General features: G+C 43.2%; 1 protein-coding gene across 2 annotated transcripts in view; it reads left to right on the forward strand.

Annotated features, from left to right (window-relative positions):
- DSCAM (DS cell adhesion molecule) overlaps nucleotides 1-13,073 on the forward strand; it is a 1,046,690-nt gene that overhangs the window by 962,010 nt on the left and 71,607 nt on the right. For both annotated transcript variants that reach the window (XM_085621230.1, XM_085621231.1), the window contains exon 31: nucleotides 12,072-12,269. In XM_085621230.1, coding sequence (XP_085477356.1) covers nucleotides 12,072-12,269 — 198 coding nt within the window. The remainder of the gene's footprint in view (nucleotides 1-12,071; nucleotides 12,270-13,073) is intronic.

Below are 13,073 nucleotides of genomic sequence, written 5' to 3' on the forward strand. Positions count from 1 at the left end.
GACCCGTGCTCACTATGCCACTGGAGTCAGCTATCCTGGCTGATGACGGCTGATAGCCAGAAACCGGTCCTAGGATGCTTGATTCCGGTCCAGGGAAGACATGGCTTGGCAGTTCGGGCTGGACTGTTCCCATGAGGCACAGGGTCAAGACTGATTTGCATATGGCCATGTCTAAACTGGGGTGGTGTAGTGGGCAAAAGAACGATGGATTTAACCCAGATCTCTTGACTGGGGGAGAATGTCTGCATTGTCAGCATTCCGTCCATCATTTGTTTGTTGTAACGGTTTTCGCCCTAAGTGGGATGGGTATTCCCAGACGTGGGACCCGTGCTCACTACGCCACTGGAGTCAAGCTATCCTGGCTGATGACGGCTGATAGCCAGAAACCAGTCCTAGGATGCTTGATTCCGGTCCAGGGAAGACATGGCTTGGCAGTTCGGGCTGGACTGTTCCCATGAGGCACAGGGTCAAGACTGATTTGCATATGGCCATGTCTAAACTGGGGTGGTGTAGTGGGCAAAAGAACGATGGATTTAACCCAGATCTCTTGACTGGGGGAGAATGTCTGCATTGTCAGCCTTCCGTCCATCATTTGTTTGTTGTAACGCTTTTCGCCCTAAGTGGGATGGGTATTCCCAGACGTGGGACCCGTGCTCACTACGCCACTGGAGTCAAGCTATCCTGGCTGATGACGGCTGATAGCCAGAAACCGGTCCTAGGATGCTTGATTCCGGTCCAGGGAAGACATGGCTTGGCAGTTCGGGCTGGACTGTTCCCATGAGGCACAGGGTCAAGACTGATTTGCATATGGCCATGTCTAAACTGGGGTGGTGTAGTGGGCAAAAGAACGATGGATTTAACCCAGATCTCTTGACTGGGGGAGAATGTCTGCATTGTCAGCATTCCGTCCATCGTTTGTTTGTTGTAACGCTTTTCGCCCTAAGTGGGATGGGTATTCCCAGACGTGGGACCCGTGCTCACTACGCCACTGGAGTCAAGCTATCCTGGCTGATGACGGCTGAAAGCCAGAAACCGGTCCTAGGATGCTTGATTCCGGTCCAGGGAAGACATGGCTTGGCAGTTCGGGCTGGACTGTTCCCATGAGGCACAGGGTCAAGACTGATTTGCATATGGCCATGTCTAAACTGGGGTGGTGTAGTGGGCAAAAGAACGATGGATTTAACCCAGATCTCTTGACTGGGGGAGAATGTCTGCATTGTCAGCATTCCGTCCATCATTTGTTTGTTGTAACGCTTTTCGCCCTAAGTGGGATGGGTATTCCCAGACGTGGGACCCGTGCTCACTACGCCACTGGAGTCAAGCTATCCTGGCTGATGACGGCTGATAGCCAGAAACCAGTCCTAGGATGCTTGATTCCGGTGCAGGGAAGACATGGCTTGGCAGTTCGGGCTGGACTGTTCCCATGAGGCACAGGGTCACCACTGATTTGCATATGGCCATGTCTAAACTGGGGTGGTGTAGTGGGCAAAAGAACGATGGATTTAACCCAGATCTCTTGACTGGGGGAGAATGTCTGCATTGGCAGCATTCCGTCCATCATTTGTTTGTTGTAACGCTTTTCGCCCTAAGTGGGATGGGTATTCCCAGACGTGGGACCCGTGCTCACTACGCCACTGGAGTCAAGCCATCCTGGCTGATGACGGCTGATAGCCAGAAACCAGTCCTAGGATGCTTGATTCCGGTCCAGGGAAGACATGGCTTGGCAGTTCGGGCTGGACTGTTCCCATGACGCACAGGGTCAAGACTGATTTGCATATGGCCATGTCTAAACTGGGGTGGTGTAGTGGGCAAAAGAACGATGGATTTAACCCAGATCTCTTGACTGGGGGAGAATGTCTGCATTGTCAGCATTCCATCCATCATTTGTTTGTTGTAACGCTTTTCGCCCTAAGTGGGATGGGTATTCCCAGACGTGGGACCCGTGCTCACTACGCCACTGGAGTCAAGCTATCCTGGCTGATGACGGCTGATAGCCATAAACCGGTCCTAGGATGCTCGATTCCGGTCCAGTGAAGACATGGCTTGGCAGTTCGGGCTGGACTGTTCCCATGAGGCACAGGGTCAAGACTGATTTGCATATGGCCATGTCTAAACTGGGGTGGTGTAGTGGGCAAAAGAACGATGGATTTAACCCAGATCTCTTGACTGGGGGAGAATGTCTGCATTGTCAGCATTCCGTCCATCATTTGTTTGTTGTAACGCTTTTCGCCCTAAGTGGGATGGGTATTCCCAGACGTGGGACCCGTGCTCACTACGCCACTGGAGTCAAGCTATCCTGGCTGATGACGGCTGATAGCCAGAAACCGGTCCTAGGATGCTTGATTCCGGTCCAGGGAAGACATGGCTTGGCAGTTCGGGCTGGACTGTTCCCACGAGGCACAGGGTCAAGACTGATTTGCATATGGCCATGTCTAAACTGGGGTGGTGTAGTGGGCAAAAGAACGATGGATTTAACGCAGATCTCTTGACTGGGGGAGAATGTCTGCATTGTCAGCATTCCGTCCATCATTTGTTTGTTGTAATGTTTAGTTTTCGAGCCTGGGTGCTCCAACATGGAGCATGTTTTGTTTCTGAGCCTGCGGGCTCCAACAATGGGTATAATTATTTTCTAGAGGGCCCAGAGGGGCCCATGCTTTATTGTTGGGGGCAAGTCCTTTTCCCTCGTTGGCGCCTAGTTATTTCAGGAGCCGGAGTGCTCCATGGGAACATATTTAATTTAGAGCCCATGTTGGCTCCAACGTGTGGCGAATTTTTTCCTAAGGGCCTGTGAGAGCCCATGCCGCATTCTACCTCCTACAGCTGCCCAGCAAGTAGTGGGCAGCTGCACCGTTTAGGCGCACAGTTCTTTGAGGGCCATGTTTTGAGTAAGGAGTGAGATACACTCCTTTGCCCCAAACTTTCCCAGCTGCCCAGCAAGTAGTGGGCAGCTGCTACGTTTAGGTTGGCGCGGTGGCGTGCCCTGGACTTTCGCTGCATTGGCAGCGCGCCCTGACATTCTGGACACAGGGCATTTGAGCCCCTTTGGGATGGCCAGTTTGCCAGGGGGATTGTTAGGTTTATAGGGCACCAGGCTCTAAGGTGATGGTGGTGCTAGGAACTGTAATGTGTGTAGTATGTTTTACGCACCCTGTGTTATACCTCTAAATGTGTTTTATGATTATGAGGTTGTTTTGCATATCATGGTTTATGCTAGTGAGATTATGTCTCTCTGTGTGATTTATGCCCCTAATGTGAGTTGCGCTTAGGAGGTTAGGGTCTAATGTGTTTAGACTCGTGAGAGGATTGCATAATGTGTTTATGCTGGCGAGGTTGGCGCAGAATGTAGTTCGCGCCTGATGTGATACTGGGCATAATGTAGTTTATGTTACAGGCTGCTGCTAAGTACAGTGATTACCAGTGGTTACTGGTTGTACGTTTATGATCTGTTTTTACTAAGTTCACTTTGTGATGGTACTGACAGTGGTCCAGTTGGCCCTGTCAGGTGTAAATAATCCCTTGTAGATATGACCCAGTGCCAGGTGGCACCATGTATATTATGTGTTTACTATTCTAATGTGTTATGATAATACAAAGGCTATTTTTATATATAACCTTGTGCGGAGTTCCTTTTGTGGTGTGCCCGGGATGTTGTTGCTGCGTGCGTGCGCAAATGCTTTACACATTGCCTCCGGGATAAGCCTGACTGCTCGTGCCAAGCTACCAAGGGGGTGAGCAGGGGTTATCTTTGGCGTGTAACTCCCTCGCCCTGACTAGAGTGGTGGTTTCTGCCTGGCTTTGGCGCAAGCCTTAGCCAACCAGAAATCCCATTTCTAACAGGTAGGTATAGGTTTGCTATACTTAACTCCACATTTATGTACCTTGAAGATATATACATATATCTTATACATATATGCAGAATGTATGTATCTTCAAGGAAAGTAGATTTAGGGCTTTACTATAAGTTTGGCCTGCCACTGCTGCGCCTATAGGAGGACCGCAAAGCCCGAAGTGTGCCCCCCTGCTGGATTATGAGTGTAATTCATGGCGGGCGGGCGGTGCTGTAGCGGTCTCACTACTAGGGTCTGTTAGGCTCATAGGAGAGGCCTAACATGCAGACCGCCGCCGTGAGAGCACCGGCTGCATGTTCCTGCACGGTGTGGCATGCACCATGTCGTGAATGTCACACAATGCAGGAACAGGGGTGCTATTCCAGGGGGGCACAACATGTGCTCCCCTGCATGCAGGCCCAGGAGCAGCAGGGGGCCCTGTTACGGCCCCCTTAGTTAACTCTCCACCGCCCTTTTCATGGGGGGCTTAACACCATGAAATAGACGGTGGACAGGCAACTCATAATATGCTCTGCGGTGCCGCTGCAGCACCAACAGCATATTACTGCTCCTGACCGCTGCGCCACTGCCGTGGGATCTTGGAACCCGGCAGAGGCCGTGATCCTGTGGCAGTCTGACCTCCACTCTCAGAACCCGCCCGCAGTGGTGGCAGTGGTTGGTCACCACTGCAAGTACTGAGGGCCTGTGGACCGCCATACTAATAAGGCCCTTAGACTTAATAATAGTACATCTATATTACCTAAATATACTGTTCTTAGCATGTGTTTCTGTAGATGTACACGCTCTGCATACTCCTTTCATCTAATGTTGAGCACGGACATTGTCTTTCCTTGAAGAAGTGTTTTGAGACTCGAGAGATGGTGTGATTCCATCTTTAGTTAGCAATGTGCATGGGTACCAACTCCATCTTAGACCATTTAGCCTTCACCAATGTTATTCTAAAATTCTTTGCTTCTGCACAAATCCATATCCATTAACTGCTATGGATTTCTTGAGATAGATTTCTATTCTAGCCTATTTAAACATGTCTGCTCTATTACAAAAAGTGATCCAAATACCTTAGAGATACTTCACAAGACAATACAAAATTGATTAGCGGAATTCATTGAGCCCTCTCCTCCATATACTAGAAGATTGTCTGAATAGATTTCAATTCCACTGTGGCACCATATGCTAATCAGCCTTGTCCCCTCACCCAAGCAAGAGTCTTGGCTGAACTGGAGGGAGCATCGCTTTGACAGGACTTCAGAAGCGTGTGCCAGAATTAATTAGTTTAACTAGGAGGAGTGGTCAACTGGTACTCAATACTCAATTTATAACTTTATTCGGAGTCATAACGAAAGAACATCCATAAAAGCAAGAGTGGTCAACTTACAGGGCTAATGACTAGACCACGTTGTGATTTCATCATTTTGACATGTTCACATGTCAACAGAGTTTTTAGAAATAAAGCTCTTTGGAGTCCCATCAAGGATTGGGAAAGCACAATAGGAATGTTATGTTATACAACACAATACCATACTATTATATATGCATCTCACTGAGAGCCACTATCATGAATATCATATTCTGAATATTGTAATTACTGATGTGATATGACAACAGTGGGAAATAAAATTATTTTGCGCTGTTTCTACGCCATAAAGAAATTCCAGGCTTCTCTGGCGAGCTCTCAGAGAGCCTGTCAATGTAGTACTAGCTCTGTCCTCTCCATCAGAGCCAAGAGCCAGTTAGGATAGGATAACTTTGGGAAGGGCGAAGGATGCGGAAAAGCACAGATGGTTGTAGGGGTGGATGGGTATTTTCCTTTTAGGGCAGGGAGCAGAGGCCATGTTCTATACGGCTCCCCCTTGTCTCTTCTGTCCCTGCGTAGCAATTGAAACAGTGCATATGATTTGAACCAGATCATACAAAACATAAAATTATAGATGGGTAAAAAGTGATTAACACAGCTGTTTCTCCCCTCAGGTTCTAATGACAACATACACATCTCAAGCTTCGCTCTCATTTTCATTTTGAGTTCACTCAGAACCCCTTGGTGAACACATCTCAGTTATTTACTAATATCCACATATATTTCTAAAACTAATGCTGTAAATGCACCCAAACCAATCACGTTTAATGTTGAGAAAATGTTACATAGAGATTGACTGCTAAGATGCACTTATTACCAGAGCCAGCATCTTAAATTGACAGTCAATAACACTATAACTCTCCTGAAGTTGAATTTCTTCCAAGTATCTGTTTAATGATGGATGGATCCACAAATTCTAGTTTGATTGCCATGAGTGATGGCCTATTTGCACAGTTAGCTCTTAGCAGGTCTTTCATCAGGCACATCACTCCTTCCCAGAACAAGGCCTAAAGTAGGTGGAGCTATGCTTATGAGTGGTCCAGGAAAAGGAGAAGTCGATCTTGTTGCTTGCCGATGACAGTAGATGTCAGCAGCAAACCTTCAACTCACAGAGCAGCCATACCTGCATAGGATTACAAGAAAAAGCACCAGATAGCAAGATGCGATGGAAGTAAACCAGTTTTTTAAATAAGTAAGGCTTTGATGCACTATAATGATTGCCACCTTGCCCCCACACAGGCTCGGGATCATTGTCAAACCGTCTTGTCCAATTGAGATCCAGTGAGCTGTCTGATAGTTAAGTTAATAGGCAAGGTTCAAAGTGTAGCTGACAGAGTGTCACATTATTAGAAGTAATAATACCAGTATTTGTAAAGCACAAACAATTATCCTAAGGGTGTCAAGATGCTGGGGGCTGTCGGGAAGATTAAGTGAGCTATTTCCTGAATTACATGTTGCTGGGCTAACCTGCCGCCGGTGATCGAACCGTGAGCCCCGGTGTTCCGGAGTCAGCTGCCCTGGCCACTGCACCACACCTCTTTCACAACATAAAACACCCTTCTTAGCATGTTAAAACTGTTTCACTCCGCTAACCCTTGCTCTACAGCAGCTCGAGGCACTGATATCTCCTATTCGAAAGATATGCATTGAACCCTGCTTCTTTCACGGGAAATGGTTGCATTGCTGTGTGAGGAAACAATACACACTCATCTTGGTCACAATCTAACACTTGAGATTGGGTTCAATGACCGGTCACTATAGCAACATCTAATTGTGTCATGCAGAAGGGGGAGCTGGTTCCAAGAGCAAAGATCACCACCCCACGACCCCACCACCCCACTGTTAACACTGTTGAGTCCAGAGAAGCGCCATAACTTGCGAGAGATGAAGCCTCAATTGAGTAATGATGTTCTTTCTCAACAATTGCAATAAATAACATGTTATACCGTGCACATCTGTATATCGTTACAGTTGTATTTTACCATGCGTACTTGTTTTAAAAAATTTATTTAACCACAATCAGAATGTCAGGGGTTAAATTTGTGCAGTTTAATAAACTCACATTGAATAGACCTCTTCAGTAGTAGGTCAGTGGTTTCCCTGTGTAAAGTAATTGTTATATGTAATCTGTGATCCAGAACAAAGTGCTTTATTCTTGTCAATTTTGTTGTATGACAGAATATCAAGAATAACAAAATCGACATACCAGAATATTGTAAACTGATACTTGTATAGCGCACTACTCACCCGCAAGGGTCTCAAGGCGCTTGTACGAATACCGCTGTAGAACCCATCCTAGCTTTCCCTGTGAGGTGTCCACTCCTGGGCACCCCCAAGGTGGAGGCCAGGCATCCTTTAGCGTTGTGGGGGCCTTTGTGGAGATTAAGCTAGCTATTGCCCAGAGTTGCAGAGTGGGACTCCATGATTGGAATAGGCACCAGGGCGAGAATTATCATGTCTGTGGAATTTTTGAGTCCAAGACCCACCGAGGCAGGGAATTGAACCCTGGTCCCGGGTTAGACCTCTGCATCAGGGTCTGCCACTCTAATCATTGAGCCACACTTCTTCACTATATATTGTGTCAAAGTATTGCCTACATAAATATCGATTTGACATGGTTTGTCTGTAAACTACCAAAATCCCATATGAAAAATATAGTGGAACAGAATATCGTCAACAACAATAATAATATTAATGATGTATACGTCATAATCATAAATAATGTATTCAAAATATTAAACTACAAAATATAATATAATTAAAATTAAAGTTTTAATAAGTAATATAAATGAAATATATATAGTTACTCTTTAAAAATTATATAAACAATAATTATACAATTTTCGCAAAAACATTAAATAAACAATATTAAATATAACTTTCAAGTAAAAATCAAGGACATTATTAGATTTGCTATTCCTGCTTCAATTTTAGCAACAGTAGGTAAAGTGGTGGACTTTGAAGAGGTTATTTGTATTATTCCCACTCCAGTCTAAGCAGCAACAGGGAAAGTGTTGGACTTTGCAGGGGGTATGTTGGAACTCCTTGCCATGGTTTTCCCCAAACCTTTTGTCTTCCATCCTCCTGTTTTTGCTGATTTCGGTGTTGCTGACCTTAGGACTCTACCCACTTTACCACTACTAACCAGTGCTAAAGTGCTTGTGCTCTCTCCTTTAAACATGGTAACATTGGCTTACACCCAATTGGCCCGTTGAATTATTTTCTTGTAAGTCCCTATTAAAGTGTTACTCCATGTACCTAAAGCCTGTGAATTAAATGCTACTAGTTGGGCTGCAGAAGCTATTACGCTACCCACTTAAGTAACACTTTAAAACATGTCTCAGCTCAACCATCGCAGCCTGTGTGTGCAGTTTTAAACTGCAATTTCGACCAGGCATAATAAACCTTTTCTAAGGCCTAAGTCTACCTTTTTAATAGATATGTCACCCCTAAAGTAAGCCCTAAAAAGCCATTAGGACAGAATGCAGTGCATCTAAAACGTTGGCTGACCATTTCTTTGTCACCAACAACCCATAAAAAGACAACATAAAACTCTGATGTTGTTATATCGACAACACCTTGATAATATGGCATGGTAGTGATAAGTGGGCAAAAGTAAACACTAGAGATACGTATCTCAATTTTACCTCTGCAATCAATAAGAATGAGGCAGTTTATCTAGACTGGTCATCAACATTCATGACACTGGCATAGAAACCAAGGGACACAATAAGGTTACGTACAAAAACAGCTTGCCACTTTATGGCAGTTTCCACCCGAGGGCCCTCCGTGACAATGTTCTGGTAGGGCAATTTGTGAGAGTCAGATGTAACTTCTCCGCTCTTGAAACTTTTGAAACCTTTGAAACACAGGCAACAATCCTGGAAGAAAACTGGTTGCACGTACGTACCCAAGGAAGACTGTACAAAGAGCCCATAAATGTGCCAAGAACAATTATAGAGACTCCCTTCTGGAGATGAATCCAAAAACATACACAGATAGAATAGTGTGTGTAACCACATCCACCCCCATCTCAAATAAAGTACAAAATATTGTTCAGAAACATTGGAGGATACTGAACAGTGCTACCAAACAATGGCCTTCCCTCTATCTGCTTACAAACCTAATGCCAGTATAGAGATATGATGGTACACACTAAGGCCAGTACCACCCCAATACCGCAACAAAACACATGTAATCAATGCCTGTTGGACTTTACCCATTCGGGAACTGTGTGGCATGTGTATTTACCACACAAACTAAGGAGGTGGACATTGAAACTTGGAAACTCTGGTGATTGAAATCATTGACCAATTGCAATAAGGAGAATGTGATATACCTTATCACGTGTCCTTCTGGCTTGTTTTATGTGGGAATGACTACTAAATAAATAAAGAATTAATGAGCATCACAGCACGATATGATGCAGAAAGATTACCACTAAACTGGAAGCCAACCACATGGACAAAGAATTATCATGGATTGTATTAGAGAAAAAGGCCAGACATGGCAAAAAAAATGGTTCACTGAGCAGAGATTGGTATACAATTTGAAAATATCCTATGTGGGTCTTAATGATAGATATCATGGCTGCAATTGTGAGGAGTTGGGCTGTCCCTCCCCCTCTGGGGTAACCACTGATTCGGTCTGATACCCACAATTATGTCAAAAACATAGGCTCCAAATTGGATTTGCATGTTCTGGAACCCATCTGGAGGCCATCCTACCGACATCGGAATTGGCCCCTAAATTTTAAATTGATAATTAAACTATAAAAAAGCTATACATTAAAAATGACAAAATAAACATATATATAAAAAATAAAAAAAATAATCAATTGAACAATGTACATCATTATTTACCAATTAAATATTTAATTAGCATAAAAAAATGATTTACAAATATAAACAATAATTTAAATTGTAAACAAATTCTCACCATATTATCTTACAAACCAAAGAACACACTAACAAATTATAGATTACTAATTGAATCTAAACAAAATTAGCTGCACATAAACAATTACAATCTATAATAAAGTATATTACTAATACCAACACACAAAAGTGATACAATAACTCATATATATTATATAAATTAAAAAATGATGTTTATACAACCATATTTAATGTAAACAATATTGTATACAATATTTTTGCAATAATATAATATAGATAAAAAAATTATTCTTGCCTTTCTATATTCTATTTTTGTATTGACAATATTTTTCATGCTATTCATGCAACATGATATTTTTTACATTATATGCTTGTCCTCGCCTTCAATAATGCTATACTGCAGTCATGAAATTGACCTTTGCCCTGTGGTAGAAAATGAGTACAGTTACTAAAAATAATACGTTATTGGGTCACATTTATTTTCCCTGCATGACATAAATATATGGATGATATTAAATAATTTTAGTGACTGGGGTTATAGGTTTCGAATAGACTTTTAATCTGGGTAAATTAGAATTTCCTATTTTATTAATTTCTTAATTTGCATGTAAAGATATAATAAACAATCAGTGTATGTCCTACAGCATATTCACAGTTACAGTTCCTAAAATTAAGTAACAAATAACAGCTGTTATGATTATAGTACAATCACGTGTATATGTGCATGACATGGCTGGACAACATTATATATAGCATTTGACGAATGTCGGACTATAATATATAGCAAATAAACACAAAATCTGTCACTTAACTGGGTGCTTTTACAGATATTATTATATTGAGGATCGCACAGTTCTTGCTTATGTAGGTGTATCATAAAATTCCAATACTACTCTATGCACTTTTTGATTTTAAGAGTAATAAATAACTAGTAGGTTATTTTCCTGAGCCTGGCTCGCATCATAAATACAAATAAATATATAAATATTTATCTTATGCTCAAAACGAAGATGGATATATAAGATGGCAAAACACATTCGATGTAAGGGGGATATTGCACAACTGTAAGAAGTTCCTCTTGCTAAATTTGCTGTCCTATAGGCTCTAAATTTAAACAAAATGCATCCTCGGTTTTTGGTGGCTGAGCACTCTAATGCCTCACTGCCATTAGTCTCCAGATTCATGGAGGTCATTTAGGGCTCGCCAGGGGCCGCAGCTGCGACCCCTTGCTTACCCCGTTGTAACCCCTGGCACTGCCTTTGCGAACCCTGTCCTCAGAGGTGGCAAAATCAGTGCCTGCAACACAGGGGCAGCTTTTTCTTATGGACGTTGGTTGTAATTAATTTTCCTGTTTTTCTGTCAAATGTTTTATTACATGAATAGTGAATAACATTATTCACTAATAGTGTAATAAAAATGGATTATAATGTGCTAGGATATGACCCTATGTGGCAACTAAGGTAAGTAAAAATGCATTTAAATATATATTGTATGCATGCTTGCAGGTGAGTTTATAACCTGTGTGTGAATGTCTGTGTATGTATAAGCATGTGTGGGAGTCAAGGTAAAGGTCAGATGGTGTTTGATGTCCCTTCCGCTACCCCTGGCCTTTTGGTGAATTGTCTACCGAGTCTAGGGTTGAGGAAAAGGTTGTAGAAATGTAGGGACCAAGTACCAGTCTGTATAGACTCTCAATACAGATCACAAATGTGTATACTGCGTAACCCATTTCAAACACAGGAATATTTAAATTCTTGATTCACATTTTTGATTGATAGGCAGGATGCGGTCTCTGAAGTTTGAAGGAGCAGTGTAAATTTCATTGTATGTGCAAATTCTTCAAATGTTTGCTGTTCTCGGCAGGGTTTCATTTCTCCCAGTCAGCTCTTGGCTGTCACTTCTCGTGAACTCTTTTGGCACTTTATACTTTTAATAGTGAATGACAAAAGACTGTGTTGCTATTCATTTCAGACCCCACAACAAGGAAGAACGCTAAAGCCGGGCCTGCGGCTCGCAACAGGTATGCAAGCCAATGGACGCTCAACAGGCCGCAGCCCACAATTTCCGCCCACACCCTCACCACAGACTGGAGGCTGCCCACTCCGAGAGCCGCAGGATCAGTCGACAAAGAAAGTGACAGCTACAGTGTCAGCCCATCACAAGATACAGGTACTATGGTATTCTCCTTGTGGTCTGGCTGATCCTCAATACTGGAGAATCATTTTGTTTTCCTCTCACAAATCAACCCCCTCACCATTTGTTATCATCCCCTTCTGTTTGAACTCATCGAAAACAAATCCCTACATTTACTCAAAGATCGCTGCGTAAGACCTCACAGATATAGTGGCTTTCAGAAGTTATCCTCTTTATATTTATTTTTTCTGAGCTACATAATGTAATATCAATCAGTGCTAATGAGTAGCGATCTGATGTTTGTGACCTGAAATTTGCCATTAATCTGTTGTACCTTCTGGGCCGATGTTCATATCATCATTCCATTGACAACTTCATATCACTTAACACATAGATGATGGACGGAATGCAGAACAAATCAAACATTCCCCCCCCTCTCAAGAGATCTGGGTTAAATCCATCGTCTTTTTGGTCACCATACCACCCCAGTTTAGACCTAGCCTTATGCAAATCAGTCTTGACCCTGCGTGTCATGGGAACAGTCCAGCCTGAACTCCTTGGACCGGAAACAAGCATCCTGAGATCGGTTTCGGAGAATCACCCTTTTTTGTATTTTTATCTTTTTGCCACTCTGAAACACTTGGCTCATTACATTTGAATAGATTGCCATGGTAGTATTGGTAAAATGATTTCATGATGTGGATGGTCAGTCACACTTCTTTACAAAACCTAAAGAAGCATTGGAGTAGGTGGAGGGTAGCGGCGGTGCGGAGTCCCCCTTGTCTCAGACCCCAATCGTTAACTCTCGACCCTCTGGTAGACGGCTAAGAAGGCGCAGGG

The sequence above is a fragment of the Triturus cristatus genome, chromosome 8, assembly GCF_964204655.1.
Source record: "Triturus cristatus chromosome 8, aTriCri1.1, whole genome shotgun sequence".
Classification (NCBI taxonomy): Eukaryota; Metazoa; Chordata; class Amphibia; order Caudata; family Salamandridae; genus Triturus; species Triturus cristatus.